The sequence below is a fragment of the Falco biarmicus genome, chromosome 4 (genome assembly GCF_023638135.1).
Source record: "Falco biarmicus isolate bFalBia1 chromosome 4, bFalBia1.pri, whole genome shotgun sequence".
NCBI classification, from domain to species: Eukaryota; Metazoa; Chordata; class Aves; order Falconiformes; family Falconidae; genus Falco; species Falco biarmicus.
This window is the reverse complement of record NC_079291.1, coordinates 110,757,653-110,785,638: the sequence shown is the minus strand read 5'-3', so window position 1 is coordinate 110,785,638 and position 27,986 is coordinate 110,757,653. Positions and strand designations below refer to the sequence as shown.

General features: G+C 38.9%; 1 protein-coding gene across 1 annotated transcript in view; it reads left to right on the top strand.

The window, feature by feature from the left end:
- SLC6A11 (solute carrier family 6 member 11) overlaps positions 1–27,986 on the top strand; it is a 107,514-nt gene that overhangs the window by 46,214 nt on the left and 33,314 nt on the right. The window contains exon 7 of the mRNA XM_056337702.1: positions 5,729–5,863. Within this exon, the coding sequence (XP_056193677.1) occupies positions 5,729–5,863 (135 nt within the window). The remainder of the gene's footprint in view (positions 1–5,728; positions 5,864–27,986) is intronic.

Sequence of the window (27,986 nt, the reverse complement as noted above, 5' to 3'; positions counted from 1 at the left end):
TGTGAGCTGCTGCAGTGCATTGATACTGTCTGCCTTTGGTACTTCTTTATTGCTTTCCAATTTTAGCTGTATTTCTGGATTGGCTTAGTTGAGGCTATTACAGCACTAGAGTCCTCAGCACCGAGTCAAAACTTCCACAATGTTTTTCTTCCCCCTCTTTTGGAACTTTTAACTACAGGTAGGTGTTTTTTTGAACACAGAATATGTTGTTGGAATGGAATTTGGGAAACGCTAAAAAGTTTATAAAATCAGACACAATGTAAAGAATAATTCTTGCTAAAAAAAAAAAAAAGACACCCCCCCCCCACCCCCCACCCCCATTTTTCACCCTTTTTAAACTATTGAAATGAAATATATAAATAATTAATTTGGCTTGTGGAATCCCAAGGGAGAGCTCCTTTCCACCCATTTGGTGAAAAGAGTACTAAACCAAAACGGAATAGAACGTAAATTTTTTTTTTGGCTCAGAATAAAAGTTGGAGTTGAGTTTTCATTTAATTGTGAAGGAACCTGTTTCAGCTTGACTCAGACTTTTATTTACTTATTTATTGCCTTTACCACCCATGGATAATATGTATTTTTTGGTCTTGAACAGGTCTGCTAGATAGAGATTTTTCTGTCTCCCAGTGAATGACCTCAGTGTGATGTGGTATTAGAAGTGTTTATTCTTTCTGTTGTTGTGTCACGTAGCATCTTCTGCTTCCTGTGATCACTGCACATTTAACAGGGTTCTTACATACCTTTATTAAATGTCCTCTCCTGGCCCCTATTTTGTAGCTCATTTTGCATTCCCAGTGATTTTTTCTTCTTTGATAATAATTTCTCAGCTCTCAAATCTCATTAAATTTTCTTACATGTTGGTTTTTGAACTTCTTTCTACTCCAAGTCAAACTGTCTGTACTCACACGATGCAGTAGTACCTTAGAAGAAATTCTGCAGTTTGTAAGCAATCTGGTTAATGATGGTTCACAATTTTATCTCCCCTGCCCCATCCCAGTCAAACATCATACAAGTCCAGTCATCTGGTATTCTGTTGGGTTTATGTTTTGGTTTCTTTTTCTGCATATGAAATTCTAGCTTTAAAACATAGGCAGATCCTAGAACATTTTCCCCCCTTTGACATACTTTTAAAAAAACTTGTGAATCAGCTGTCACTCCTTTATGCTGTTTTATACCATTTTTCATCCAATTAATGTTGAAAATATCTTTTTTTTGGTTGTCATTTGTATGTCCATAGATGCTATAGTATCATATCAGCAAAAGACTTTTTCAAACAAAACTGTATGGAAATTTCGTAGTATACCATGGTGGCTGAAAAAGAAAATCTTCCATTATGTTATTATCTGCTGTTAAAATTTGTGAAACTGGAAAAATATTAGTGGAGCCTAGATGTCTGGGTTAACTGTGGCATGTAGAGCTCTTTTGTAGAATTTTGATGCAAATCATGCACAAATTGGTAATACCTGGCTGTGTGTACAAAGACATTGGGAGTGTCAGACAGTGATAAGATAATTATATCTCCGCAGTTGTACTAATATGCCCTTCTGCATCAACACTGTAAAGCAGGATAAAAAAATTACTTTTCTCCCTGTCACATCACTTAGGTAGTGAAATTTTAGTTTCCAGGCTGAGTCTCCACACAGGAGTGTACTGCACCGTGGCCATAACTTTCTTGTATTTGTCCCGTGTAGACAAACCCTGTATGTCACCGAGATCTGAGTATGCCTGGCAGTCTCCTCTTAACAAAGGAAGTTGAAGGTGTCAGTCTGGTTCTCTGTGGTTACAGTGTCAACGACATAAATAGGCTAAATGACCAACCAATAGGCTGAAAACGTTAAGTGAAAGATAAGGATAGTAGGGCATGGGGTCAGGTCTTATTTTCCATGTAACTTCTGATACTGAGTTTGGGCAAATTGCTGGTAATTCCTGTGTTATAACTACTTGTGTTTGTAGCCTAATGGAGCAGTAGAGGACTTTAGGGGAAGGGGATTAGCAAGCCATTAATTTTCTGAAACATAAAGTGCAAGTAAACACTTCTGTTCCATTTATAAAATGTAATTGGCTCATTATAACTGAAAACAACCTCGAACATCCACATCTTGCAGGAAAGTATTCCTTCGACTTCCTAGCCTCAGAAAGTTCTATTTTCTTCATTGAATTCTACTTCAGTTATGTTCTCAGCAAGAGCCAAGCAAAGGATTGAAGTTCACTGCTTCCTTGTGATGACTCACCCCGTTAAGAAGCAGCTGTGAGGTAGTATGGGAACATCAGTCTGGTGTTTCTGTAGTAGCTGTAGGCAGAGAAATCTGATTTTAGACTTTCAGATTTCTGTGGGTTTGTGGCTTGATTCGTTGCATGCAGGGCTTCTTTCTTATTCTCAACAGATTTATCATGTATTTCTTCTACAGTTTCTTAGAAGCCAGGTCACCTTCACTTGAACCTCTGTGGCATGATGTGGCCTGAATGTTCGGAAAAGGCACCCTTTCATTTAGGACAAGAAGTTCAACAGTCCCAGTAGCTAAATGGGAACCTATGTAGTATGTTTGCACTTTAAAGATACCTGGGTAATCCAGTACCTAGTCCTTAACTCACTTCCAGTACTTTGGTGCTTAAAGCTCATGGCAGTCAATGAAGTACCTGTTCTCAGGTTCTTTGATACTAATGTGCTTTCCATGAAGCACAAAGTATGCTGAAGAGCTGTTAAATGTCTCAGTGGTGCCTTTCCACATACTTGTATGACTAAATATCTTTTAAATTTTGTCTTTCAGTTATATTGTAATAGAAGAACTCGGTGCAAAAACTAGCATGCCAAAGAGTTTTATTTTGTTTCCAACTGCTTAAACATTGGCATTGCTCTGACAAGGGTTTAAAAAAAGCATTTTGAGCATTGGAATGCAAATTAACATACCAAGCAATTAAAGTCAATTAAAACAGGATGCAGTGTAATTAGAAACAGTTGTGTTCACATTTATATTCAAAGAGGTTTGATGTGTTGAAAGAGAAGAAAACAATTCAGGAAACTTTTAATGCCTACAGATGTGATGATGATACTAATACTGGCATTTGATTTCTAAAATGCCCCATCCTCCCTCACCTCATGAGCTCTTGAGGAGCATGATAAAATGAGGAACCGATGCAGTGGAATTAAGTGGCTCAACCCATACTCAAAGAGTGGAACACCCACCTACAGGTGGTGGCCTGCTCTCCCCTCTCGGAGCCCAGCGCCCACACCTGTGGCAGGACAGAGCAGCCTGCTGTTCCAGCAGCTTCCTTAGCAGTACGAGCACTAACACTGGTAAGTTGTCAACAGCGGCAATTGGCTCAAGAAGGGTCTATTTTTTCCACACATGCTTACTTCCTATCTCTTTCATTGTTGTTCTGGATATCTGCATTAGTATTTATTGCCAGAAATACAGAGCTAATTGTGCTCTATTTATATTCTCTTTCTGCATGGTAAACCAGAAAGGAAGGAGAGTCCTCATCCCTCTAAAGCTGAGGCACAGCAGCCCTCACGATAAAAAAAAAAACAAAAACGCTAGCAGTTGTGGTTCTAGTAGTTGCCATAATGTTAATAGGTGAGGATGGGCTGGGAAAGGCATTTGGAAAAGCAAACAGAAAACTATGAAGTGTAACACTACAAGCCTGGGATAGCTGCCATGGAATTGCAGGCTGTGGTACGAGGTACGGTACCTCTTACCTGACCTCTCGAGCAGAGAGTGGTTTCAGCTTTTACTTGATGGAGCTGCATGAGGAAATACAGCCAAAGGAACCTGGGGAGAAATCTGCCCCTACCAAATTACAGTCTGTTTACTGATGTAAAATGTTTGAAGGCAGTGGCAGGATGTGCTAGATGGCTGCAAACCGTTATAATTAATAAAGCATGATGCAATGAAATGTTTTTTAATGTTGTCATAGATATTCAGGTACTTTCATGTCATCAAATGTGTATGTCTGCTGATTATCCTCTATTAAAAACAACCATTGGTTTAAAAGAAGTAGAGAAAAATAGCTGGCAAAGAATTAAATACAGGAACATGAAAAACAGTTGCTGGTTACTCCATCCTTTCCACCCAGTCTAAGACTTGGAGCAGGACCATGTCCATTCTGTGTGTTTCTTTGTTACTTCTCATTAACTGATGATCCATTTCTATTTGAAATCCAAATGTGGACAGCAGTCTCTCTGAGACAAGGTCTGTTTGAACTCAGCCAGTCATATCAGTTTGCATGTCCACTAATAGTCAATTATAATAAATATAAGCTCTGAGGATAGAGCTTTCTATTTTGCATTTGGTTGACCTATGGATTCATCAATTCAGGCTTCTGAGACCTATAGAAATATAATGGTTGTCTCTGTTTCCTGGGAAAATCATGGTTTGTATTTTCAAAAGGGATAAGATACAGAAAAGATACATAGATGCTTACCTCCTGTCAAGGTCAGCGAGACTGAAGTGTCTAAATAGGGCTTAGGCAGCTGGACGTGTCTGAGGCTCTGCCAGGTGATTTTGTGTTCCTGCATTTCTGAGTGTACCAGCTGAGGAACACATGAGATGATGTCATGTTTGGGGTTAAACACTCAGCATAGTTTGAAAATCAAATTTCAGTTATTAGTTAGGAAAATGTGTTTGAGAATCCTTTCATGGGTGTGTTCTCTGATGTATCTCTTTGATTTACATAGGCATGAGACAGATAATGAACTTTTGAATCTAAAATGCATATTTTTGAGAGCTATACAGGTTGTTTTTCACCAAATGATTTTCCTCATTCTTGCAGTCTGTTAAGTAATTTTGACTTGTGCAAGGCAGATGTGTAAGAGCATCATCTCATATTAGGATATTTTATACCTACTCTGCACAGGCAGAAATGGCTAATGGAGAGTTAAGTTTAAGGTATGTTATGTAAAGGAAATATTTTATAGAGACATGGGATTCATAATTTAATCCATCTCTGAGTTTTAACAGCTATGTACTGCTCTCGGGTTTGTGATTGCAAAATGGGATCAATTCTGCTTAGTTTTTCCTTTGGAAAATGCTCCTTGCAGGTTTCTAGAAAAGCTCAGTGGTTCCCCATGCACAAACCAAACCGATTTCTGCGGGGATGGGGGGTGGCAGGCAGGAGATGGCCATATGTGAGAGCAGAAACTTCTGGGCTTGAGCACTGCAGAAGTTTTGCTGGAAGGTGCTTTGCACGGTAAGGGTACTACAGCAAATCGCAAGGAGCTACATGTAGCATTTAACCTTTAGGCTTCATGAAATGCTTATTCTTCAAATAGAGACATGCAGGCAAAGCAGTCTTATGAGCTGAAAGTTTAGTAATTACTAGGTGATTGAGAATTCATTGCATATGTTGTTACATATTACATATAATATAATGGAATTAATTACTTGCTATTATGAGTCCATTGCCTTGTACCTGTGTTTGGACAGGATGTGGTACGGTGTACAGGTATGCTATAGTACAGAGACTGGTTACCTGTCACAGAGAGTAAATAATAAAGAGAACTTCCCAATCTCTCTATAAAAATGTGTTGACCTTCCCTACAAGACATAAAAGGTTTAGAGGGCAATACGGCTGGGGGACAAAATTCACCTGCATAAACAAAGGCATCAAAAGCACTTTTCCGGCAGATAAGGATTTGGGGTTTATGTAATAGCAAAATGGATGTGGAAATGGGGTGCTTTCATTGCAGTTGGAAGAAAATATTTTTCTAATGTTTCCTTTTTCTTGCTAGGTTGTATATGTAACAGCCACATTCCCCTATATCATGTTGATGATTCTTCTGATTCGTGGAGTAACGTTACCAGGTGCTTCTGAGGGGATAAAATTCTACTTGTACCCTGACCTTTCTCGACTGTCTGACCCACAGGTAGGATCATGATCCATGTATTTATTTTCTTCTCTGACTGGGAAAAACTGCAGGAGTTTCTTGATTTTGAAGTTTGAATACAGGTGATTTTTGGATAGTTGTTCACTGGCAGAAATTTGGAATTGTAGATAGGGCTTTAAAGCCATCACTGCTTACATGTACTGGAATTATTATTCTTTTAGTAGAAAAGTACCTTGGCTGATAAATCAGAATTTTCAGAAGTGTTCAGTTGCTGTTGCTGCTTCTACCAGTGAGGGGCAAGAGCATTGCCACCGGTTCCACAGGAACAACTTTGACCAAGACATCTATTTTATGGTTCTTTGCTCATTCCGTATCTAAATCTCAGTCAAGATTAGTAGAGAAATTAATCATTCAAATTATTATTGTCTTTGAAGCAGAAATCTCTGGACGCAATCAAGTAGGAATGAAGTATTCAAATCAGGAACTCTGTGTTGTTTCCAGAGTAGAGTTGAACATGGAAATACTGGAATAAGTGGATTTTATTTTATTTTTTAAGTGACAGATGACAACAATAAAGCAGTTATATAATGTGTCTGATATTGAAGAGGGAAAGTGACACAAGCTCTACAAAACCTGGCAGGTTGCAGACAGCATTTTACTTATCTGGTCTGGCAATGTAAAAGACATTACGCAGTATTACTCCAAAGGCTATTAGAATATAAAATGGATTCTGAGATGAAGATAGAAAGTTTAGGAATATTTTTCAAAATGTATTTTTTTAATCTGCTTATTGAAATCGTATTTTGTTGCAACAGACAAAAGAGAGGACCCTTAAAGTTATTTTCTTGAAGTGTTTGATGACTGACTCATGTGAAATTAATTTTAAACAAGTAGTATTTTATACAGGAGGAAAAAAAGTTAGCGAGAAAAAGAATAATTTAAAATATTGAAAAATTTAGATGAAAATTTAATCATGTTGACACCTTTGGACTTGACAATGTTTCCATCGTTCTTTCAGCATAGATGGGAAGTGAAAGATGACTTGTGGCAGTGGTGTTAGAATGTCAGCCATGTGCTATAGATTTCCAACGGTTAGCTTGCTTGGAGGTGGCCTCAGTTCACCTGAAAATGGCATGGCCGCAGAGAAAAACAACAGGATTCTCTGGCACACTCCCAGTTGTTTTTTTGCAACATATAATAGACTCAGGCTGAAATAAATATAGCAACCCAGTCCAATTTCAAGTGAACCCCGTGAGTCCCGATTTGTTTTAGCAGAGACAAGAAATTTGACTGTGTATGCCTGTCTGAGAACATGTGTGGCACCTGTTTATGTTGCCCAGTTTTAACTAGTGTTTCACTCCACTGTGTGGTTCTGACGACTGGAGTTACCCACTGCCTTAACAACAAGTGCTGGCCGAGTACTCTCTTCTTGTACCACAGCGTGATTCCTCCACCTGCACGGTGTACTGGCCCAGTAGGAATAGGAAGCAGTCCTGCTGTTTCAGTGGGGACTCTTTCACTTGTCCAGTGGTGTGTGAGCTGTCTGCTAACAGGATTTTGCCCTGCGTGTGGATTTTTCACATGCCACTAACACCCTTGCCTCTGTTTGTCATTGAGGGAGGGCATGCAGGCTTAAGCACCATGATTGTCAGCCTACAAGGGGGTTTTATATGCCTATTTACTATACTGTTCCCATTTGTAAAGAAACACATTGTTGCCATGACAATTTCCAAAGCACATCTTATTAGTCTAAGCAGTCTGTGGAGTACAAAGCACTTAAGACATGTGTGCGTGTGTCTGTTTGTCCCACACGTATAGCTCAGCTGATACTAGAATGTCTTTCGGGAAGGCGTAATGGATCGCTTGAACAAGCCAATTTTCTTCTCCATTTCAATGAGCTTTAACTGACATGTTGCCATACTTCAGCCTTAGTATTTTAGGCATCTTTTTGTAGGAAAGAAGCTGAAATAGAATGACCGTAATAGGGGTTGTGAACACTAATAGAAGTAATTTAACTGTGGGATGTGTGATGGAATGGTATTAGAAAATTATTTTTGTGCAGAAAAACTGTCATTTCATTAAAATGGAGATATTTTGAAAACCCAGTTCCATAAGCCTCTTCTCAATTCATTCTTAAGATAATTTTGCCAAGAAGCAAGTATAGAACAACTGAAGTAATCTTGACATTTGTGCTTCCAGTTTTCATCTTTACTCTTGTTTAATTGGATTTACTCCACAATATTAAAGCATAATGCATGTGTACTAGCAGAAGTTGTTTTCCTCTTCAGTTGGAGGTCAGTTTAAATAGTGTTCCAGGGAGACTACTGTGTCTGTATTAGGAGAGCAGTATTTGAACCACAGTGCCAACTATGTTTGCTGTGGATTAAATAAGTTTCTCTTCAAGGCTCACTTTAGTTTGAAGTTCTTGAATCTTTTGTCTTTGCGCAATTTGCATTCCATGGTTCATTATGATTTTCTAAGCAGCTATCCATCTGTCTTTTCAGTTCCTCTTAGCTTTCAAGTGCTGTGTTCTCTATTTCATTTTTATATTCTATCTTTTCAGCAGACTGAATCCTCTTCATCTGAAAATGCCATCTTTTGTCCTGTGTATCTGTAGAGCTCATACCAATCACTTTTCATTACAATAATGGAGTACTATATTGAAGCCTCAGAAATGCTTTGTTTCATCAACAGTAAGGTCTCTATAGCCTTCACACTCCAGTTGGTTTGATATATGTCCCTTTACACCAATCTTGGAAGATACGGGTGCTGTTTATAGCTCAAATATGAACAAAGTCTTTCCTGAGTTATAACTCTCACAAAAGGAGTATTTTACAAAGTTATTACGATTGTTGTTTTTTGTGTGCAAGTCTGACTCAGGATATGGTCCTTCTTGTCCCTCCCTCAACAGATTTAAGTCGCTTAATATGTCATTGTGCTTGTGTGTGGTACTCACTGCTCCTTTTGGGGGAAAACATTTGGTTCTTCATGATGGGATTTTCCAAACATTTGTGCATAGAAGAGGTTAAATCACTTAGGGACTAGCGGACGTACCAGTTTGATGGCTCAATGACTAATATTATGGTCAATGATCTGGAACACACACACATGTAAATTTAAATCTTGCTGTAGCAGTGGATTTTTAGAATAAAGAGGAAAATCAAATTAAAGCCTTCCTGTTTATTGTGCACTTATATGCTAATAACTGGCTGAGTTACATTTTTTTTTTTAATTAAAACTTATGTATTGTTTTAATGAAGATACTCATTATAGCATCTGTAGGGATGAACATGTCCACATAGTCAAAATTGCACTCTGCTTATAAAAAATCTTGAACAAGGTCAAGTAATCTGGGTTTTGCAGCTGAATTACACATGAGAATACTTTTCTATGTGGAAAGAATACAGGTCGTACTTAATCTCTGATAGACTGTCATGTGAATGTTGAGCATGACGAGTGAATGACAGGGCAAATTAGATAAAAGTTACAGGAAAATCTGAGCCATCACAGTTGCAATTGATTTTGAATTTCTCTGATCTTTTATTTGTAGTGAGAAAGTGTTAAAATTTCAATAAAATTTCTGATGGCAGAAACAATTCTACAATTCATCTCTTGTAGCTCAGCTATGAGAGTTTAACTATTATGTAGCCATGACTGTGCAGAGCTTTCAGGTGTTTTCTGTGGGTGCTCTTGCAATGAGTACTCCACCCAATTTGAAAATGGCTTCCAGGAGGACTTTTCCCGTAAATTTCCCTGGCACTGGAATTTGGTTGACTGGCTTGTAACTCACTAGAGCTTCCTTCTTGCCCTTCTTGCAAGTAAGTACTAAAATATGGACGTCAACGACCATCAACTTAACCCCCAAAAACCCCTAGTGTAAACTAGGTAAGTCTTGCAGTACAAAGGTGACTCTTTTCCTTACATTGGCCTCTGTCTCAAATTTCTTTCTTTCTGCACTTTAATGTGTGGCACTGAGGCTAAGTTTTTTTCATGGTCTGTTTATAGAGAAAAATAACCTTTTGGTATGTTGGTTATCTGTTTTAAGGAAAACACTTTCTTTGGTGGAAAATCACCTAGAATGAATGCACTCCCCCCGCCCCCCCCCCCCCCCGAAAATTGTAATTTTCATTACATGCTTCTTAATTGTAAGGTTGGTATGACCTTACTTTGCTAGTTATTCACACCTTCCTTATCATCATCGTAATATATTTGAGCGTATGTATCAAATTACACTTTTTAAAAAGCTGGTACTCACTAAAGCTGTAAACAGTTGCTATCCAGTTACGCTAATTATACTATGCGTATGTGGGAGAGACATTTGGGTATACTGTATAGGTGTGGAGTTGGTATCTTCTTAAATACTGTTCTGAAAACCCAAACTGGGAAAGTATTTGAGAATTTTATCTTCCCTTAACTTTTTATTTCTAATGTTTAATAACTCAGAGTTGTTTTAGCAATGAGAGCTGCAGCAGTAATGCCACTCTTGTTCTTTCCCAAAAACTGTTGTCTTAGCAGAGAAGAAATAACCCAGATTGATTCAAATTTTAGTACATTCAGCCCTGGAAGCAGCAACTATCACAATTGTATTGCCACCTAGAGGCTGAATGAAATTTATGTTTTAAAAAGGAGCAGAAAAAAAAAATATCTCCTAACTTTGAAAGTGGAGGAAAGTTGCATTTAAACAGAAGTGTTAGGGCTCTGTTTTCTTAAACAAACAAACAAACAAACAGGTAGAAGAAATTTTGATTTCGTTTCATGCTCAGAAAATCAAGGGAACTGTATGGATTCCTGACTAGTGGGTTTTAGACCTGTACTGTATCTAAGCACACTAATCCTTAAAATCAAAACCGAGGAATTTTCATATATTGGCAATGAAATGATACAGAATTGGCAGAGGTTTTTTTGAATGTTTTTATTTGTTTGGAACGTGACAAGTCAGAAACTTGCAGTCTAATGAGAAACTTCCTTCCCAGGGTGCGTGGAATACTGGATGGTAAGCCTAGTTTTTTAAGCATAGTACTTGGAGAAAGAGCTCAGAGGCAGGTCACAGGTCGTAAATTTTACCAGCCTTTTAGTGCCGCTAAGTCTAGTAATACCTTCAGCAATTTTCTGCATTTTTTGATCATTATAGAGATCATGCAGCTATTTAAAAAAAAAAAAAACAAACAGACAATTAACTGGGGAAAAATAGTAGTAAGAGGAGGAAGATGTCCAGTTCCCACCCACACTCATGTGGTTCTGTTAACAGCTATGGAATTCACGCTTCTACTGATTTCTTCCCGTTCTCTGTATTGTTTGCTTCATCAGGTATTCAGTTTCTGAACCAGGCAGCTGTGATGCACACACACGTGAGTTGCAGTAAATTTAAAAAAGAGTGAAACGCCAGAAATTTGTACAAGGGGCATAGGTATGAAAATCCTTAGCTGAACTTACTATCTATGTAACTCAACTCCCACTTTACACACGTATCTTTGAACAAGTGAGGCACTCATGTTGCTGTTAAGCAGTAATCCCCTACCCAAACTCTTTTTAAATTTAAACTTGAAAAATTATTACTTCTTCTCAAAGTCTGCAGTTCACACCATCATTACAAGTTACTGAGATTTGAAATTGTAAGGTACGATGTTTAGAAACCTTTTGCCCTACAATGCAGTTTATGATCTCCACATTGAGGAACTATTTCATTTTGCTATGTACTACAGCTTTTGCATTACAAATTGTTTACGTGGTTTTAAAGAATAGGAAGACCAACAAATTGCTGTAATGCAGTGTTCTTGATGAAAGGGCAGGGATGTTTTAACAAAGCCATAAATTATTCCTGGGACAGATACTATTCCCACTTTGCCCAAAGAAAGATTGAAAGCAGCCCTGGGACCACATTTCATTATCCCTGCTCCAAGGAACATCCATACTGCACTCTCACAGTGAATCTGCACTGAGTGTTTGGGCACATACATTTCACAAGCCATGGGCTGGACATTCAGGGTCTTCTATGACCAAAAATTACTCTCTGCAATGATGGAACAGCTTAGTATTTGTTCACTGCACAGGTCGTTACATTGTGCAAAGGTTTCGGGTATATTTACCTGTGCTGTGGGAAAGGCACAATCCAATTGAATACGTCATTGCTGAGATGTTGGTGTATAGGAGTGAACATGACATTCCTTTTTATGCCTCAATATGCAACTCTGTTTGGTTTTTTTTTCACTAGCATAATATTGTGACTTAATTTTTATGTAGCAAATGTGGTTTCAGAAGTCCAGTTATTGCTTGGAAGAGTTATTTCAAGTCCTGAACAAATAGTTTGCTACCTCCTCTTGTGTTTCTTGCTATTGCTACACAAGCAACAGCAAGCTGAGCAGGCAACAGCAGATTTTGGCATTTAGAGGAGACTTGCGGAAAGAATGGGGTCATTTTGTCATTTCCCTGGGGCTTCTAAGCCACACAAAATCTCTACCAGCTATCCCTGAAACCCTTAGCAACCTTGGCAATGGAGAGACATCATCTGAGCTTCAGGGAAAGTGTAATTGTACTTTGATATTAGACTTTACGGCTGGTGTGAGAGGCCACTGGAGGGAGACAGGATCCACATGGTAGCTCGGTGCACCGGCAAAACAGGGAGAGAGTTTTTCACTGTTTACCATAGTGGCACCTGAAAAGAAGTGCTAGATAAACTTGAAGAGCATTTTGTGTATAAATTAGTTAACATTCTCAGGAACACTTTAGGAATTGTGAATACTGTCTCAATTACTCCAGCCTGTCGGCTGCTCTAGAAGTCAAGTCTCCCTGCAAAAGAAAAGATCTTGTTAAAAAGTCATTTATTTCAGATGAAATTAAACATTGGTACAAAAAAATTCTAAGTGATATATGGATGTTAATGAGGGAATAATGATAAGGTGCCTCGTGCACAGTGAGGATAGTCAGTAAGTGAAGCAAATAAATATCCCACACTATTTCTGGGACAGTCACAAGTAGATATATGATGCCATATAAATAGAGGCACCGAAAATATATAGTTATTTTAAGAATTGCTAACAGGATTCTTGTTAATCCTGTTATTCCAAAGGAATGAGCAAAAAAATAATAAAAGATTACTACACTACTGGAATATCTGCAGCTTGCAGAAAAACTGTTACTTACTGTTTAAAAAATTGAGTGCTCCTAAAGATTATTCTTTGGAGACCTATATAAAAAAATGTTTTCTAATTCCCCAGACATTTCTCAGACTTTTTATCTCCATCCTAGAACTGGAATAGCAGTTGAAATCTCAAAACAATCCAACAAAACCAAGGCTGGGCAAACATCTGCGGAAAAGTAGTAATGGCTGAAGTGTATTGTGTACACCTGGGAACTACCGCTGGAGAGCGTGCTGTAGGGGCTGGCTGTGAGCCTGGAAAAGTCTCTGCCTACAGATTGCACAGTAAATGGAGTTGGGTGCGGATGCATTTTCCCCTTCAGAAGTAGCTTAAAGGAGACTGGTACTGAAGTTCTTCCCTGAAAGTATTCTCTGAAGTAACAGAAATACAAAATGAGGAAGAGGCAGAAAGGATCAGATGAGGCCCTCTCCTTCAGGGCAGCGTAAGCTGGGGACTGCGCTGAGCTGCGGGCTATGTGGGCATCTTACAACTACATGCATCTTACTGCTGCTCTTCCCTTCTCCTACCATGCTTTTTGGATCCACTAGCATATAGTTTGCATGACACTTGTGCATACATACGTGATTTACTTGCAAGGGCAACATGGGAAAGGAAGGAAAAAGTGATAGAAGCATGCGAAGGAAGGTGGGAGGTGACTGATGGCGGTTGCTGGCGCGCTGCCCTAATGTATGTGGGAAAACAAGCTGCCTCTTCCATCAGGAACTGTCACCAGCTGCCAGGCAGCTCAAAGCGAGGACCCAGGTCCAGAAGAGCAAACTGGGAAGATGGGGAGATGTGTGTGTTGGCAGCTGTGACTTTCTGATGCTTTCTACTCTGAATGTCTGTGCTAAATCATTGTCTTTTCCTTCCTTATGGATAAAGTAACTCCATTGTATTAGTATAGTTTTTGTTAAGACTGTTGAAGCTGGATTGATTGATTGACAACCTAGCATAGCATAATTGTTTCTTCCTTATGCTTTATCAAATGTTTACATGCACACACAGACATAAATACATACTAAAGCTATATCATCAACATTGCCCCTGAAGACAAATGGCAGGATGTGGTAGTCAGCATGTTTTCTTAACTTTTTCTGCTGTGGTGCATTACATGACTTGGGGATACAGTTCATATTATTTTCTCTGAAATAAGAGTCTTTTAAGAAATAAATTTATTCCTGTGTGAATGTCATATTCCAGAAAATTTTGTAATACAGGCATTCCTGCAAAGGTCATTAATATTTTTGAAGATATCTTCCTCAACTGTGTTCACAGTCTTAGGTTTCCATATGTTAACATTTTCCCATATGGATGTTTACAGACAGCTACTTTAAACACTGAGGCTCAAATAGACTGAGCATTCTGTGACCATTTGCACAGAATCCTGGCTGCAAGATTATCTTTTTATGCCATCAGACAACAGAGGCAATAACGTATTTTGTCGCACCAGTGCCAACCAAACACTACTACTTCAATTTAGGACTGTAAATAAGGATAAGGAAAGACAGCATATGACTGGCACAAAGAGAGAGGCAATAAAATGCATTGAGTAAATCTGTTACAAACTTGGCAGGAAATCATCAGATGTTGATGTAGTTTGGGACACAGGTTCACCGATCTTTCATTTGTTTGTTTATTGTCAACCCATGTGAACTTTTTAGAGAACATTTGCTTCAAGAAAGCGCAGATGAATTGTAAAGATTTGGAGGCAGAATCTGGTTCCTGGTGATATTGAACTTAAGTTCTGTGTTGGCATATTGAAATTTTAGCAGAAAAAACAAAAACATTTCACACAGACCAGAACATTAAAAAACATTCTAATTTTAAAAAGGTGTTTTCCTCTATTCTTTTTACTATTACATTCTGAAAAAAAAATAATCTTGTTTAGGAATTAAAAATCAAATGCTTAATTTAAAAATAGGGAAATAACATCTGACTTCTCCAAATAACCTTTCATTTTTTGACCAAATGATTTTACTGTCTGACACAAATTTACAAATAATGTAAACTAAACTGAATCTCCATTCTTCTGCAAAATTAAGCATTTGATCAACAGCAATACTTTCAGTACCCTCCTTAGTGTCAAGAAGTCCAGGTCCTGAATACAATTCCTAAATAGAGTTTTATTATTCCAGTGCTTTTTTTATCTTTAACTTGGTTTTACTTTAAGTTTCTGCCAGCTCTGTGGCATAAATGAAAGGTTTTCCGTTGCCCAGCTCTCTTTAAAAAGGGCTAGGCTCACAGCAGAATTTTAGTGAACGCTGAGTGGCTTGTTTACTAAAATTTGCCAGTTTGGTGTACAGTTCCTGTCACTCTGAAAACAACTCATGCTTTTAAAATACTCTAAATCCTTCTGTGTAAAATAATAAAACAACATGGTGACTCTGAGGGATGTTCACAAAAAGGTACAGTGAAAGCTGGTACTTTCCCAGCCTGGAGGTCTAAACGAACTTGTTTATTCATCCATGAAGGTGAGCAAAACATAGGTGGAAAATGATTGCAGCAGTTAAAGCACTGAAAAAGATATAGTTGGGGCACTAGCCTTCAGTGAGTTACTGTCTTGTGGAACAAGGCAGAAAGTGTGGCACATGATTAGGGATTACAAACCAAAATGATCTGTTCTGTATCTTGATCTTCACAACAAAGTAGGTAAGGTGGTCCAGGGCGGTCATATTTAACATGATATGTGTAACTGGCATGTGTAAGGAAGGTTCTGAATTCACAGATGGCTGCCTTTTTCATCAGTGGAGAGGGAAAGGTGTCTTGGAAGTGTCGTTCAGTCACCCACCATTTGCATCAGTCCTATTAATTTCCTTTTGCACTACTTCTGTAGAGCACTTGGAATGACCACAGTCTTACAGTCAGAGCAGAGGCAGGTACCTCAGGTTGAGTGAATGAGGGAGAGGCTAAATAACATAGGGACTAATTTACACTCCTGGATATTTTGAGACTGACTAGGCAACGATTTTCAGTACTGGTATATCACTGATAACTGTATTTTTTTTTATTTCCATAACACCACTTGCCTGCAGATTTTAAGTAGTTTAGGTAGTATGGTAGTCACTGACTAAAAGGTGATTTGCATAGCCGCTAACTGTTAGTTGTTAAAGAACCCAGCCTGTCAAACAAAACTCCAAAAAATAAAACATTAATATTGTGCTCTCTTTAGGTCCAAGAAAGGTGGTTGGTTTGTTTGTAATACACTGGCTTGAGTTTTTACTTTAGCTGCATTGTCATACAGGTGCAAGTAGAAGTAAGAACTGAGTGTGCGTTACCAAAATACAGAGTTGAGGAATGCAAGACTAAATGAGTTGACAGCAAGTGGGAAAGGGGAAGGAAGAACCAAAGATGCAGTCTCTTTTTATCTTCTTTTTACCCTATTGTACTGAGTACTGTAGATTGAAAGTATCAGACAGAAGCAAATCTTCCTTTGACGGAGGAGGAACATGCAAGAACTTATTCTGAGGGATGGACACAGCATCAAAGATGCTTGTGGGTTGGAACGACCTATACATCGCTCCATGGTCCTGGCTAGGTATGAGGAAAAACGCCTACCAGCACATCAGTTCTTTGAACACTTCAGACAAGCATTTAAAATAAGCCTAGGATATCAACAGTACAATGTTTGTTTCCCAAATTAACTTCTTCAAGACGAATCCATCACAGGGAAGAGATGACAAGCTTATGCCTGAAGAGCTAAAACAAATTTGCTTTATTCCTTTGCCTCTTTGCTTCCCCCCTTGCATTTATTATGAAAATCATCTAAGGAACTCGTTCTGATGTTTGTATCTGTTGAGCCCCTTTTGGAGCTGGGTGGTGTTAGTAGCTTCTTAGCTAGTGATGTGTGCTTCTTTAAACTGCTAGCTGGAGTCTCAGTGACTGGTAACTGAGGACAGCCAGAAAACCCAAAATGCCCCTTCAAAAGAAAAAATAATTTCTTGAGATCTGAGATCGATTGGATAAGTTGTTGCTGTAAGCTTCTAAGAGGAATCTCAGAGATTCTTGGCACATAACCCTGGGTAGGTGCCAGGCTCTTTGTCTGGTTCCAAGCAAATTCCAGCTACCATTCACCAGTAATTAACTGAGAGACGTGGTCAGACGGTACACGTCAAGTTATCATCTTTGCATCAATACAATGGTGTCCTTCCAGTTGCAGATCTACAGCCATGCTCATACACCTACAGAATCAGATTTGTCCCAGCCCACAGAACAAGTCAGTGGCTGGCCTACCCACCCTTACGTACCAGCCTGAATCCCCCCCAGGAGTCTTGGCCACACACCCTTGACAGCGTGTGCTGGTTATTGCAGGGACTGCAAGACATTCCACCTCTAGCTGCCCATCGCATTTGGGGCTGGAAGCTTCTGACTTGCATGCAGGTTAAGGGTGTGGGGAGAGATGGAATTAAAGCTTTAGTTATTCTATAATTCTATAAAATACCCAAGTTGACAACTATCACTTGCTCAGTACTTAATCCATTAAGTTCAATGAGGAAGAGGGTACAGGACATAGAAGTAGAGTTTCTGTTCGTGAATACAGAGTCTTTGAGACTCCAGTGAATAAGTGCATATGGTTTCATGGTATACACTCACTGAGGAGGTAACTGTAATGCTCAGTATTCTGAAAAAATTTACTCCTGGGCAGCACTGCCACAGATATTTCTGAAGGTTTAGCTGTCAGGTAACCTTAACGGATTCTTTCTTTTGCTTCCTAGAATTGCCGTTCTGTTTTGCCTGAGAAAGATAAGCAATAAGTAACCTTTTGTTTCAAGTCATTTAGATTTGCCGTACACAGTGGGGGCACATCCATTCAGCCTTAATTGTTGCTTAAAGATGTTTATCAGTTTTTCTTTTCTAATGTGCTTCCTTGGGCTCTCGTGCAGGCAGTTCTGTGTATCCTTGACTCATCCCTGTTACTTCACTTCTACGTTGAAATACCCAGATAAAAACATTTGTTTGTGGTTTGAACGCGATTATACAAAATGGCAGAAAATAGAGCACCAAACGCCAAAGCTGCACCAAAGGCAAGGGCCAAGATGCTCTGGCCCTGAGAGTCTGGCAGACAACTCCTGGGGCAGAGTGATATGGTTTAAAGCCCGTTGGTTACCCATGACCCACAGCCAGAAGGTACATGGCAGGGTACGGGAGGTGGTGGGACTCCCAGGCTCCCTGTGCAGGCGATGGAAAGAGGGTCACCTTTGGAGACCCTTTCCGTTGCATTGTACTCAAGTCACTTGAACACATAACATTATATAACCTTTGGATACAGATTAACTAGAATAAAATTGGAACTTATTGTTTTGGTAAATGTTTGCTGTCCTGTGAGCATCTGGTTTTGGTGACAATTAAAGGAGGACAGCGGGCTACCTTTGCACTGATTGCTGATTGAATGCAGCCATCCTTTTGTTACATATTTATATCCAAATTTGTATCCTCTGTACATATGTAGCTAAAGTGAAAAAATGTGTTTGTCCTGCTGTAGTAGTTTCAATCCTTTCTGTTCTAATTGTCTTAAGCCATATTAAACAGACAATGACAGTTCTTAGAAGAGGTTTTCAGACGTTTTACTGAAAGTGGTTAATGCTCTAGATTAACTGGATGGCTTTTCTTTATTTTCTGGTTGATTTTTGCTGAGTTAGGATGGGATTATCCAAATCCATAGCTTTGTTGAAAGCTAACTGAAATGTGATTAAGTTATCATAAAATTACATACTTTCCCATCTGTCATCTTGGATTGTTGACCTATATTGTCATACCAATAGCTGAAGGAGTATGTTGCACGAGATTTCAGTTCTCTGTTTTGAGAACACTATCTTAAAAAGATAATTAACTTTTAATTGTCTTTATTATTTATTCTGCCTAGGCATTCAGGTTTTATTATGCTTGTGAAGGACAATATTTAGATTATTATCTAGACAGTGTGAAATCAATGCTGTTTTCAATGAAGCATTTATTTATGCAACAGAATGATAGGTAATAAATTGCACCTTGGAACCTTTAATTGGTTTATTAAATACTGAATTTGGTTGAGGGATTTTCTAGAGACATTCCTGTTAAATTTTAAAAAACATTTTTCACTTTTCCTTTTGATCTTTAGGCAATAAATGTTTGTTGTTTTTGTTTTAAATAAATAGACCATAGTAGAGGTGCTTAGTGGATATTAGCTGGAAGCTGGACCACAATTTTGGTGGTATTTTAGACAATCAGATAGTTAAGAGTAGCAATTCAGAAAACCATATTGCATTTGTAATGCTCCTTAGAAGGCTGATCTGCTCATTAAATAGCATGGTAGCTTTATAGGGCAGTATATAGCCAACAGTCACTGGTGGGGTTTTTGTAAAAAAGGAAAAAGAAAAAAAAGGCATAAAAAGCTTTTACACACTGTCAGACTGAAACTAGAGCACAGGCCTCCTGGTTCTGCAGCCAGGGCACCGTTCCCTGTTTGTGTGGCAGTCAGCCAGTAACTCAGGAGGTCCTACTGGAACCTGGCCTTGGATTTGGCAAAAGTCTATAAAAATGGAGATGTAATGGGTTTAGAAAAATACAAAAGAATGTGCTGTTTCACACAATGAATGACTAAATGGTGGAACTCACTGCTAGAGGATGTGGGAGGCTGAACGTTTGAATTAATTCAATTAATTACGGATAGGTCAATTGTGAACTGTTAAACACAAGAGTCCGCGTATAACCTGTGGTTCCAGATTGTTTCTGCTGGAGAATTTCTGTCCAGCTTCTACTGGCAATTTCCCTGTCCTGGGGTGTCCACCCTGCAGGTGCAGGCTCCTGTGTTCCTACTATAAAAGAAGATGAAGTGTGTGCCAGCTAGTCAGAGCGTGCTTATTTGGATAGAAAATACCACATTGGTGGCTGACTGCTACAGAGTCGTAGTTTAACTGATATCTTTGATACTTTGATACTTTGATAGCAATCATTCATCATTTTCATTATCCTATGCATGGATTGGTGGGCGAAGTTGTGCCAGAAGTTGTATAGGCGTGGAAGCATCATGCTTCTTGTTTTGGTACTGGTATTATCAGGTGAGACATTAAGAGAACTGTAGAAATGACTGCGAGAAAACCACTAGACGATGTTAGTCAGTGTAATAGACAGCTCAAGGTGATAATTTCTTCTGCAGAACAGGGAGCATTATCGTAAGTATCAAACAATGTTATTTTCTTGATAGTATATAAGATAATGCTTTACATAAAAACTTACCTAGAACAAAGATCATGTAGCCCAGCATGCTGTTTCCACCAGTGGACCTAAGAGGGTTCCTGGGGGAATATGTGATACTTGTCCCTTGAACTCTTTGGACAGCCAGGTGTTTTCAGCTCAGGTGATTTTCTAATGCCTAGAACACAAGAAGGCTTTCAGTGTCCCCAGCATTTCTTGGCAACGGGTTCCACAGGTCTGCTAGTTGTATCAGGAAGAGCTTACCTTCTTTCACTCTTTTTGAACTGGAGTTCTAGAAACTTCATCTGATGATTCAAAAGTTCTTGCACTGGAAGTAAGAGTGAACGAAGCATCCCTGCTCTCACTTGTCTTCTCATTCGTGACTTGTTAAACTGCACTGATATACCACCTCAGTTGAAAAAGTCCTAGTCCACTCAATCTGTTTGCATACATAATCAGAGTACAGCTGAGGCTGGTGTGTATATATATATATACACCTTTGGAGATCTTCTAGTCTAACCTCCCTTCCCAGAGCAGGTTTGACCAGAACAGGTTGCTCGCGACCATAAAATCGTAGAACCATTTAGGTTGCAAGAGACCTTTAAGATCATAGAGTCCAACCACAAACCTAACACTGTCAGATCCACCAAAGATCATGTCCAGTTGGGTTCTGAGTACCTCCAAGGATGGTGACTCCACAAGCTCTCTGTGGGCAACCTGTTCCAGTATTTGACCACTCCCACAATAAAAGTTTTTTCTTGTGTTTAAATGCTATTTCCTAATTTCCAGGTTTTGCCCGTTGCCTCTTGTCCTTCTGTCAGGCACCACTGAAAAGACACTGGTTCCCTCTTCTTTATTCCCTCCCATCAAATATTGATAGACATTGTTACAATCCCCCAAGTCTTCTCCCAGCTGAACAGTCCCAGGTCTCTCAACCTCTCCTCACGTGTTAGGTGCAACAGTCCCTTAATCCTAGTTGTAGCCCTTCACCAGACTCACTCCAGTAAGTCTGTGTCTCTCAAGAACTGGGACCCTAGCACTGAACGCAGCTATCTAGACAGGCCTCAACGGTTCTTGGCAGAGAAAAAGAACCACCAGCCTTCCTCAGTGTGCTGCTAACACTCTTCCTCATGCTTAGCCCGGGATGCTGTTGGTCGCCTTTGCCTCAAGGACACTGTTTGTTCCCTAGCCTGCATGTATGCATGGGGTTGCTCATACCGTAAAACACAAAGCTATTTTTGGTTACTTGTTTCATCTTTCTCTAAGCCCTTTCAAATTCTATTGTAACTTTTTTGTGTGAGGAGACCATAGTAAGAAGTGAATAGAGTATTCAAGATGTGGATAAATGACGGATTTAGTCAGTGTTATAATGCGGTTCTCTTCCTTAGTATTCCTTATATTTATTCCTTAATAATGTCTAGCACTTAATTTGCTTTCTTGACCACTGCTGAGTACTGTTGAAACTATCTAACATAACTACAAAGTGATGCTTCCAAATCAAAATTTTCAGGTAAGAGCGCATCATTTCATAGGTCAAATCAGAGTTGCTTTTTCTTGTATATGTTACCTGAAATGCAATTGAAGTTTTTGTGCCATTTTAAAAAAAAAATATGTTTCGGTCACTCCAGCTCATAAGATCCATCATCCCAATTAGATGTCATTCCTGCTAGTCTGGTTAACTTGGTGTCACTTCTTTTTTAACAATCATCTTTGCTGGTCTGATTAACTTTGTGTCATCCCTTTTTTCTCAGTGACTTGTGAAAAAACTGAACAGCAGAGGTGCAGGTCATTGTAGTATTCCTTTGGTGGCCTTCCTCTGCTGTAAAATATTTTCCTTTACTCTTATTTGGCATTTCCCATCTTCTCATCAGTTATTTTTCCAGCAATTAGTTTCTTTCTTAAACCTCAGGTGCTTAGTTTCCTAAAGAGCTTTTGGTGACAGATTTTTCCAAAATGCTTTTGAAAATCAAATAGGTTTATATCACCTTCAATCACATGGTTGCTGACCACTTCCAAAAATTTTAAGAGCAATAATCTCTCTTGGTGTTTATCTTTTCTTCAATTTCTAAGCTTTACCAGCAGCTTCTGTCATGTCTCCAATGCCAAGTATAGGAGGAACAGAAGGAGCAGAGGGAACAGGCTCTGGAAATAGAGATGCATTCTGCGCTGGTAATGCTACAGAAACTTGATTGGTTTCTTAATTTTTGAAGTGCAGCTGCCAGTGGCACAATTCCAGCAGCTGGGCCAGAATCCAATGTTGAGGTGCCTACCCGCGGCATTTTGCCAGTTTAGTTCAGAAGGGGAAATATATTCTTCACCTCTGGGCAAGTCAAGACTGCAGACTTCTGCTTCATTTGCCTTTGGGCTTTTCTGCTTTTGGCAGTGGCTGGAGAAAGGCGATGCTGTGGGTAGGAAGCTATGTTCTTATGACAGCTACTCTCTGCTTTCCATGAAGAGTCAATGGAGACAGATCATTTTCTTACAATCACCTGCTGACTGCAGTCAGTGAGATGAGGTTGTATGAGTAGACAGCCGTAAAAGATTACTGAGACTCAGTGCCATCTTCCCCAACACAGCTGGAGTAAGGCAGTAATGTAATCTGATCTAATCTGAGAAAGCGAATCAAATGTTTAGTGTATTGATTGCCCTAAACAGCCTCTAATGCTGGTGCTGGTACTGTACAAAATGCAGTAACAAGAAAAAATGTGTAAATACTGAAGAGCACATTTTAAGGGAGCTGCTTCTACTCTGTCTGCCCTGTACTGACAGTGCCTGTCGATCTCTGCACACCCTGCTCTACGGAAGAAAGTAGAGTTGTTAGATATCATTGCAGAGTGCAATCTGAGAAAAAAATTGTAGTATTGGTACACAGAGCTAAATCACTTCAGTATATCCCTTGATACAAACCCTCCAGTCAAAGGCAGTTCTTTTTATCAGGAGTTAATGAGAACTTTGTGCGAGTACGCAAAGACAGAATAAAGACCATGGGTATGCATTATCTACTAAATCTTGATCTCTCAGATCTGTGAAACAACAGTGTTTTCAGAATGACTCGACCAGATAGTGCAGTGACCTAAACAGGGAACAACTTTGTCTTTGCAACAGTGTATGCAAGGGTAGAATCTCTGCATATGCTTATTTTACCATATTTACTACAGTTGTCCTAATACCTAAATGCCACCCTTAAGGATCCTTCTGCAAGAGATTGGCAGTCATGAAAATCTTTTGTGTCATGGAAGGGATTTCTGAAGTGAACAAAAATATAATGAACATAAATAAGCTTTTTTGAGATAAACTTTTATCTACTGCTTAGAAAAACTGAGTGTGTTCCTAAGGGGTATTTTTTATTAGATGAGAATTTATATCACAAATTTGATTATACCAACTCAGCTCCGTTTTGAAGTCTTTATACTGTAAGGCGTGAGTACTTTTTTTATTTTACTCTGCTTCTAGTGTCCTCAAGCCCATAATTGGCAAAATGCTACATTAGAGCAGTAGAACATATATTAACTCTTCACATATTTCAAACTTTACTTTGATAAATATTTCTGCAAGGACGAAAAGCCAATAAGCAAGTCTTTTAGTTGCATTTCTTGTTTTCACAAATTCCAATTCTATAAAAACTGGCAAGGTCAAAACTTGGCTCCTGGAAATCAATGGAAAAACTTCGGTTAAATTTTGTGCCCTAATACTGCAGAAGCTTTACCTGTTTAAAATGAACTGTAAGTTTTTAAAGTATTCAGTAGTGAGGTAGCACATTCTTTTCCTTGTGTTTTGAATTTCCTTTCCTTTTACTTTTTTTTAACACTGTATGGTGCTAAATGTAAGTTTTTCTTAAACAGATAAATTTTTACTTTACGAAGCAGATGTTAGAGGCTAAATATACAACTCAGGTAGAACCTCCAGGACTCATCGTGGTCCGGAATCTTCAGTTCCCACAGGTCCCCACTGAAAATCCCTGGGGACTCCTGAAGGTCAGAGTTTGCTCCGTTTGCTATTCAGTCCCCTACTGAAGAAACTTAATGTAGTGCTTTTAATTCTCCCAGTAAGTAACAGGGAAAACAGGCTCCTCTGAAGGGTAATTTATCCCACTTAATGATTGAGTAACTTTCGAGGAGGGGCCAATCTCTCTCCTTTGGCTACAGGAGAACTCAGGAAAGTACATTCTTAATTTAAACACCCTCATTAGACTCTAACCTAGGTGGCAGGCGGCCTTTGGCATCATAACTGTATTATAATCACTAGTTGGCAGGAGCTGGATTGGCTGAAACACGAATCATGAAAAAACTCCCAATATAGTGACAGCTTTTCTGGGCAAAGTGGTGCTTTTGACGTGGTGCCTGCTTCGGTGGTTCAGATAGTTTAATCTACAGGCAGAAGCTCTGTTTTCTTATCGTAAATTGAATCCACTCTGGGAGTATCTTTCGGGCATCATATTAGGCACAGTTTTACTGAACGGGGAGAGGGACTGTCAGGCATCTTTTTACCTGCTCCTGGTAGCAGCATTTCAGTTTTGTTCTGGTTCAGGCATGCCTGCACAGCTTCTCCTTCCACAGCACAGCTGGATTCAGCCCTCTTTGCACGGATAGAATAGTTGCAGCCTATATAGCATATAGTCATTGTGGTTTTAAAATTTTATTTGGTTGTGAGGCTGCTTAACAAACTGGTATGGATTTGACTCCGTTACAGCCGTACTGCACAGCCTTGCTGTGGAACTGTCTGGGGTATGAACACTGACAATGGAACAGAACACAAGTATGCTGCTGCGATGTTCTCGGTACCATGATGGTTCCACTTCTGCCCGAATTAAAAATAGTGTTATTTGAAAATAACCTTTAAGGTGTGATTTTTACAGTCAGTTCTGCCTGTCTCTGAGCTGCAGGTTTATACAAACGAAAAGGCTTTTTGGCAGTTTGTATAGTATTCAAAGATGAGGAAATACTTCTTTCAAGAAATCTGGCCTCTATTTTAAGAGTGGTTCATACACAGTTCGATATGATTGTCAGTTATTTTTAGTAATATTTAGTGTTTTATTTATTACTGGGTATGACTAATACATGGCACTATGTTACTTCATCAATACCTCTGAAACTTTTGGGTCGTCATTGTACAGCAATAACTGTTTAATGCCACATACACAATACCTAACATTTTACTACTCAGTCAGACTTTGCTTCAGTCGGTGTTTGTGTATCATTTTAGCATTCATCTTTGGGTACTTGGACAGTGTCTAAATTGCAGAAGTGAGTGGAGATTCCCTTGTGGAAAACTTAGTTTAGTATGAGGTTTAGGCTGTCTTCAATAAAAGGAAGAATTAAGATCAAATAATTCTTATGCTTCCATAACTGTGTTTTCTTCTGTTTCAAACTGTTCTTTTTAGATACTTCGTTAATAGTTTCTAAGGTTAAGTATTCTTAAGAAGATTTTTAAGAAGAATCCTTGAGGATTATTGTTTTTAAAGAAGTTGGATTAGATAACATTTAATCTAATGTTATATGACCTAAGTATAGTTTTCTCTTAATTTCTGAACGAAGTGAATTTTTTGAATAATGAATCATGACAGATACATTTACGCTTTTTTAGCGTATTTGCAATCAGGGCTGAATACTATGTTTGAATGTCTCCAGTGTCCCTCAGGTTTCAAGGATGCTGAATCTTACAAAAGTAACAGGAGTAAACAAAAAGCTATCAGAGAAGGATTTGTTTTGTCACTCTGACATTACAGTCAAGCATCTCTGTAATAGCAATTAGGTATCTTGAAATGATCAGCTTGCTGAGAGGATATGGAAACCTGCTACGTTTGCTAGAACTCCTGCCTCCTCCTCCCCTTGGAAAACCTAAAAATGAAACCAGCTCCAGAGCCCTGGTTTCTGGCAATGTTATACAAATGTAATATTTGAAGAAAAAAAGACCTTAAAACCACCTTGGTCTGGATTCAGAATACTTCAGAAATTAGTCAGGATGAGCTCTCTCATCAGTGCCTCAGTGCAATTGGGCATAAATATTTTGAAACACATCTGACTGCCCATGAGCATTATAGTGTATGTGGGAGCAGCCAAATATCTCGTTCTGAGAGCATTTGGTGATAGTGTCTTAGTCAGTAAAGAGGAACACTGATCAACACCCTCATTTTAGAAATTAGTTAACTGCACTTCCTGCATTTGTTTTAAAAAATTTAGCATCTTTATTTATAATTTACAGGAAATGACATTAAGCATGCCCCAACTTCCAAACATGCCCCTGAAAAGACCTGGTAAAGTCTGGTATCTCTAGGACAAGAAAAATACACTCTCTGTTGAAAAGCGAAAGAAAGCCAATAGCTTTTTTTTGTGCTTTTTTGTATCATGTCTGGAATGAAAAAAAAAAAATTCTTTTGTTTGCAAATGCATGAAGCTTTATATAGTGCAAGTGTATGAGAAGGCAAATTTTTTTATGCTTTTAAGGCATGCTACAGGAGAGCTACACAGCACAACCAGAGTATGTGGAAGCTCTATCAGTCAATGACTTTACCTTCTAGAACACTGCACAATCCTCATTAACCAAGAACTGTCGATACAAGCAGGCTTCATCACAGAGGAATGATGCAGAGCCTCCTGCTGATCTGAATTCTGTGTACGTTTGGTAAGCAGTTACAAGAAATGAGTCAGTGAAAAAGCAGTTTCTGCTCCCAAGAGATACTGGGATTTTATGATATTTTTGCCTCTTATCAATACCTTTTAAAAAAGGTTTCCAGCCTGCCAGATTTGCAAATTTAAGCTACCAATGTACTGAAGACAATTTTCATGTCATGCCACTCAGACACAAAAGAACTGTTCCAGCTACTCAGTGACCTTTTTTCCCCCCCGAAATCACATTCATCATAGGGACATAAATGTTTTTATAGGAGTCATATCTCTTGAATACTCTGTGTATCTTATACTGTCAGCCTTCTCCTTACCTTATGCTCCAGAGCTAAAATGATGGAAAGCTGGTATATATTTCAAAGGAAAATTCTATACTGAGATAACTTTCCCCTTAAATGTATTCTAGGCAACTGTTGTAACTATTGGCTGTAGATGAAAACATGCAAGTTTTATCTTAAAGATAGTTTAGAGAAAATCTTGGACTCATAACTACTATTGTAGATGGGATATTTCCTTTGGGCAAACTTGGAATGTTAGCATTGACTTTCAGATAAAGATAGGCCTGGCCAAATATTTGTTCTTGTGTTAGATTTTTTTAGTCTTTCTAAATATGGGGAAAAGTCCTATGAAAATTATTCCTGGGATTTTGCATATCTGCACAGAAGAAATCAAGCAAGACAATAAGTGCTATCAAATCAAAGTAAGTTCTTTAAGAGGAGGAACATCAGATAGCCATCTATTATTTCTTTCATACCTTTACATTTCTTGGATGGTCAGGACAAGGTAATAGTTATCCAAATACTGGTTGGAGAGAGCAGCTCCAAAGGCTTATGCCTTAATAATGCTGTTTTACACACCAAATCTCTGCGCGTAACCTGGAAAGCTACTTTCACAGCCGGAATAGTCTTTTACATCACTTGCAGGCAGCGCTGCCCATAGGCATTGCTGTTTCAGAGTGAAGTCGGGGGTGGAAAGGCAGTGGAACAACCCGGAGGTTACAGAATGCTTTTACCTCCATTACCACTCCTAGTTGCCCAGGCATTCTTCTGAGCCTCCAGGTCTCCAAGGTGTCCTTGTGGTGACAACTGCAGAAACGACAGGCTTTCAGGTCCATCACTGTGGAAAACTGAAGTCACCTGAGTATTCGGTGTCCTGGAATTCAGAGCCCTCTTGAGGTCTGAGGTGCCAATTAGAGATGGAGGTAATGTAAAGGTTACAAATGGAAGCAGACAA